Source organism: Cicer arietinum, chromosome 5 (genome assembly GCF_000331145.2).
Source record: "Cicer arietinum cultivar CDC Frontier isolate Library 1 chromosome 5, Cicar.CDCFrontier_v2.0, whole genome shotgun sequence".
NCBI lineage: Eukaryota > Viridiplantae > Streptophyta > Magnoliopsida > Fabales > Fabaceae > Cicer > Cicer arietinum.
Window position 1 is genome coordinate 24464953 of NC_021164.2, and position 5291 is coordinate 24470243.

A 5291-nucleotide genomic window follows, 5' to 3' on the forward strand; every position below is an offset into this window, starting at 1 on the left:
GCTATCCCATTTCCACACTGGTACATCTAATGACTGCAACAATCCAACAAGTTTTTGGTGTTCGACCTTAGCCTTTTGGCAAGTCAGGCACAACGCCACATATTCCGCCACTTGTTTCTTCATTCCTGGCCACAAAAATCTTTGCTTCAAGTCTTTATACATCTTTGTAGTACCAGGATGAATACTCAGTTTGCTCTTGTGGGCCTCATTCAAAATGGTTTTTCTCAACTCTGCATTATCCGGCACACAAATACGTTTATTACACCACAAAATGTTATCTGGATCCATTTCAAATTCGGGAGCCTTGCCGGTCTCAACCAATTTTCGTCTCCCCTGAATAGTCTCATCGGTCGCTTGAAGGGCTTTTATCTCATTCATTAGTTTATTATCTACAATGATCATTCCACATTGTACTTTTCCCGACAAAGAATCCATATTAAGATCCAAGTCGCGAAAATTCTCTAACAACTCTAATCCCTTCATTTTTATGGATGACAAATGGGCCCGCTTCCTACTCAAGGCATCAGCCACCACATTGGCCTTTCCTGGGTGATAGTGCAACGTGAACTCATAATCCTTGATGAACTCCATCCATCTTCGCTGTCGGATATTAAGCTCCTTCTGGTCGAACAAGTATTTCAAACTTTTATGGTCACTGTATACATCAAAATTGCACCCATACAGATAGTGCCTCCAAATTTTTAGTGCAAAAACTATTGCAGCCAACTCCATGTCATGCGTGGGATAATGTTTCTCATGCACCTTCAACTGTCTTGAAGCATATGCTACCACCTGTTTGTTCTGCATAAGTACACAACCCAACCCTTGGAAAGAAGCATCACAATAAACTTCATATGGTTCTTCTGGTTGTGGTAACACCAACACCGGTGATGTAGTTAGCTTCTCTTTCATCATCTGAAAACTCCTTTCACATTCCTCCGTCCATGCGTAAATATGATTCTTCCTTGTGAGTTGTGTCAACGGCGCTGCAATCTTGGCAAAATCCTCAATGAATCTTCTATAATATCCAGCCAAGCCCAAGAAACTTCTAATCTCTGTGACGGTCTGTGGTTGTTTCCATGCCACCACAGCCTCTACTTTAGTTGGGTCGACAGCGATACCTTCCTTTGAAATAACGTGTCCCAAGAATTTCACCTCCTCCAACCAGAATTCACATTTCCCCAAATTAGCATACAATCTCTTGTCCTTCAAGACTTGCAAAACTTGACGTAGGTGAACTTCATGTTCCTCCAGGCTCTTAGAATAAATCAATATGTCATCAATGAAGACCACTACAAATTTGTCTAAGAAGGGGTGAAATATACGATTCATGTAGTCCATGAAAATAGCTGGTGCATTGGTGACACCAAAAGGCATCACCAAATACTCAAAGTGTCCATAGCGAGTCCTGAATGCAGTTTTAGGAATGTCTTCTTCCTTCACCCGAATCTGATGATACCCCGACTTCAAATCAATCTTAGAAAATATCATTGCTCCTTTGAGTTGGTCCATCAAGTCATCAATGCGTGGCAAGGGATACCTATTTTTGATGGTGACTTTGTTAAGTTGACGGTAATCGACACAGAGTCTAGACTTTCCATCCTTCTTCTTCACTAGGAGTACTTGTGCTCCCCAAGGTGAGACACTCGGTCGTATGAACTGTTTAGATAAAAGGTCATCCAACTGATTTTTCAACTCTGACAATTTCGATGGAGACATTCTATATGGTGCAATAGATATAGGTCCTGTACCCGGAGTCACATCAATTGAAAATTCAATATCACGAACTGGGGGTAATCCTGGTACATCCGGCGGAAATACCTCTGGAAAATCTTCGACCACAAGTATCCCGTCTACCTCCACCTCTAGCTTCGTACTGACTGAGTTGAGGGAAACACACTTCCGAACTCCCCCTTTCAAAGAGAAGTTCAATTTATTGGTATCGAGGAATCGAGAAACACCTGGGTCTGGGAATATCACAGACTTACGAGCACATTCCAATAGAACATAATGGCTTGACAACCAATCCATTCCAAGGATCACTCCCACATGCTTGAGGGGAATACAAATCAAATCAACGTTGAATGTCATATCGAACACAATCAACGGACATTGCAAGCAAGCCGTATTACATTTCACCGATTCGGTATAAGGTAGGGTAACCACCAAATCAAACGGCAAAATAGTAATAGTAAGTTGGAGCGAATCCACCCAATCCAATGAAATGAATGAGTTTGTTGCCCCCGAATCATAAATTACATTAAGTGATTTTCCAGCAATTAAACACTCACCTTGGATAAGTTCAGAGGAAGATGGAGTTTCCTCTCCATTGATGTGGTAGACACCTCCCTTGGCAGTAGGGCGTACAACATTGTCGTTGACATTGTTGCGGTTGATAGCTCTATCGTTCTTCCGTTCAGGGCATTCATTTGCAAAATGGTCTGGTTTCTGACAAATGTAACAAACCCTTGGTTTGATTGGACACTCAGATATCATGTGTCCTTCTCTGTTGCAGCGAAAACACTTAACAGAGTACGCCTGGTTCTGACCTGGAATTTTTGGCCCTTGACCTTCCTTGTTTTGAGGTCGAGGTTGATCTCTAGCATTCCCTAGTGGTCGGGCATATGGCTTGTGTTGTTGATGCTGCTTGCCCCTATTATGTTGGTCGTTATGCCCCTGAGGTCTGATGGGTCCACCTATAGCACCCCTATTCAGGCGGCTCTATTTCATCTGCTCCACTTTCTTGCATTTCATAACTAGCACTTGATATTGACGTATCTCCAAGGGCCCAACTAACTCCTTAATCTCATACCTAAGCCCGCTTTCAAACCTCTCGCACATGTATTCTTCATCTATCTGATTTAGGAAATAGCGGAAGTGCTTTGCTAGGGACTCGAACTTTGCCGCATATTCCGCTATCGTGAGATTCCCTTGATACAACTTCAGAAATTGGGCCTCCTTCTCAGCCCTAGCACTTTTCGGGAAGTATTTTTCTAGGAAATTATTCTTGAAAGCCTCCCAGGTTAGCTCTTCATGATTTGTCTCCATCATTTTCTTCGCACCTCGCCACCAGTATTCAGCTTCACCAATCATCAAATAGGTTGCATACTCTACTTTCGCATTGTCAGAGCAGTGTAAGATCTCGAAGATCTTCTCGATTTCTTGCAGCCAAAGATCAGCCTTGTCGGGGTCATGCTCCCCTTTGAATTTAGGCGGATCTTGTCGACGAAATTCATTCAATGCTCTTGTTGCATTGGCTGCTTCATCCCTCTGATCCCTCTGTGCATCTCGTTGAGCCTGGATCGCAGCTTGTTGGGCCATTGCTGCGGCCATAGCATTCATGGCTTGGATTGCTTCAGTCACGTCGTTTCTTCATTAGGGAACCGATCGGTTTGTGCGACGAGTCATAATGCTTCCTAAAATTATCTAATTAGTAAAATATTATAACGTAAAATGCCAATAAAAGCATGCAAGTAGTTATAGAGATTCCAAGTTTGAAAAATTTAAATAACACTATTAAACCAAATATTTAAAACATATATTTAATAGCTAAATCATGGAGGTTACACGATTGATGACACATAATAGAAATTTAAGTAAAATTTAATAATTAGAAAACCAAGCAATTAACATATTTAATGTCACTTAATAAGAATTTTAAATAAAATATTAAAGACAATGCCAATAAAAGCATGCAAGTAGTTATAGAGATTTCATGTTTGAAAAATTTAAATAACACTATTAAACCAAATATTTAAAACATATATTTAATGACAAAAATCATGGAGGTTACACGATTGATGACACATAATAGAAATTTAAGTAAAATTTAATAATTAGAAAACCAAGCAATTAACATATTTAATGTCACTTAATAAGAATTTAAGTAATTCTTAAAAATTCAAATTCAAGAAGGTTACACAATTAATAACTTAATAAAAGTTTATGTAATTAATAGAAATCAATTTCAAGAAGGTTACATAATTAATGGCACATAATAGAAATTTAAATAGTTAGTAAAACTCAAATAATTAGAAAATTATACGATTAACATGAATAACATATCACAAGAAAAAACATGCGACATACACGAAGCGTCCCATCCCACCTTATAGAAATTTGATTTTTATAATTCATAAGGTGTATCAAAAATTATGAAATATATCTAAACAACAAGTAGTAACTCACCTTAGAACAAATAATTATATAGAAATAACAATGGCAATAAAATGTATGCAAATTATGCATGTCCTAAACATACATGATCTGGATATAGCCAGCCACTAAGGCGTCCACACAGAAGTCACCCATACCAATGGGGAAAATTAAACCAGCCACTAAGGCGTCCACAAAGATGCATATGGTATGTCATGACAATGATAATGATGTTCGAAATGTACAAATAACTAGCCACTTAGGCAACCACAAAGAAAAATCACACACAAATAACCAGCCACTTAGGCAACCACAAAGAAAACTATCCATTAATGCATTCAAAAATCAATTTCCTCATATTGTTAAATGAAAAATAAAATTCTCATCAATTTCATCAAGACACATATATTGTTCATAAAAGTCAAGTTTTAAAATTTAAATACTCAAGAATCAAAGATTAAAATTAAATACATCATAATAAACATGTTAATGACTATATCATAATAAATATTATAACTTTATAATTAAGTACTCTAAAACATGTATGGCATTGAACGTTTTCACAACAAACATATTGATGAAGGTATGGTAATAAAATATAATTCTATAATTAATTTCATCAAAATAGAGATATTACTCAAAAGAAACAATCAAAGCATGATAGTTAATTTCTTTACGACGAAAATAAATCGACATTTTTCTTTTAATACATCCAGACATCATATCAATATCATACGAATCGCTAATTTAATATCTAACCTAACTCTGCATGGGGAAAAAGCCCTTACCTTGAACGCTTTCCTTCCACGTACCACTATATATCCCTCGAAAATCTCACCAAGATGAATACAAGTTTATAGCTTCGATCAGAATGCGAGGAAATGTAAGGATGGTTTTTGAGTGGCTTAGAAAATATTTGAGACAAATGTAGTGTTGGTAATGGCGTGTGAGTGATTATGACTTATTTTCCTCTACTGCAAGTTAACCGTGTCCTAAGAAGGAGAGGTGTATGTGACTAATAAAGGAGGCATAAAGTTGATAAAAGAGAATGAATAATTCTCTTCACTATGCGAAAAATGGTATTTTACAGCGCTTCTATTAAGCCATTTACAGCGCTTTTTCAAAAAATTAAGCGT

The 5291-nt window shown here is 37.6% G+C and overlaps 1 protein-coding gene across 1 annotated transcript in view; it reads right to left on the bottom strand.

Moving 5' to 3' along the window:
- LOC140920395 (uncharacterized) overlaps window positions 1-3342 on the bottom strand; it is a 7006-nt gene extending 3664 nt beyond the window's left edge. Inside the window, exons 1-2 of the mRNA XM_073368665.1 lie at window positions 2764-3342; window positions 19-2721 (exon numbers count right to left, since the gene is read on the bottom strand). Of these exons, the coding sequence (XP_073224766.1) occupies window positions 19-2721; window positions 2764-3342 (3282 nt within the window). The remainder of the gene's footprint in view (window positions 1-18; window positions 2722-2763) is intronic.
- Window positions 3343-5291: the final 1949 nt, after the last annotated feature.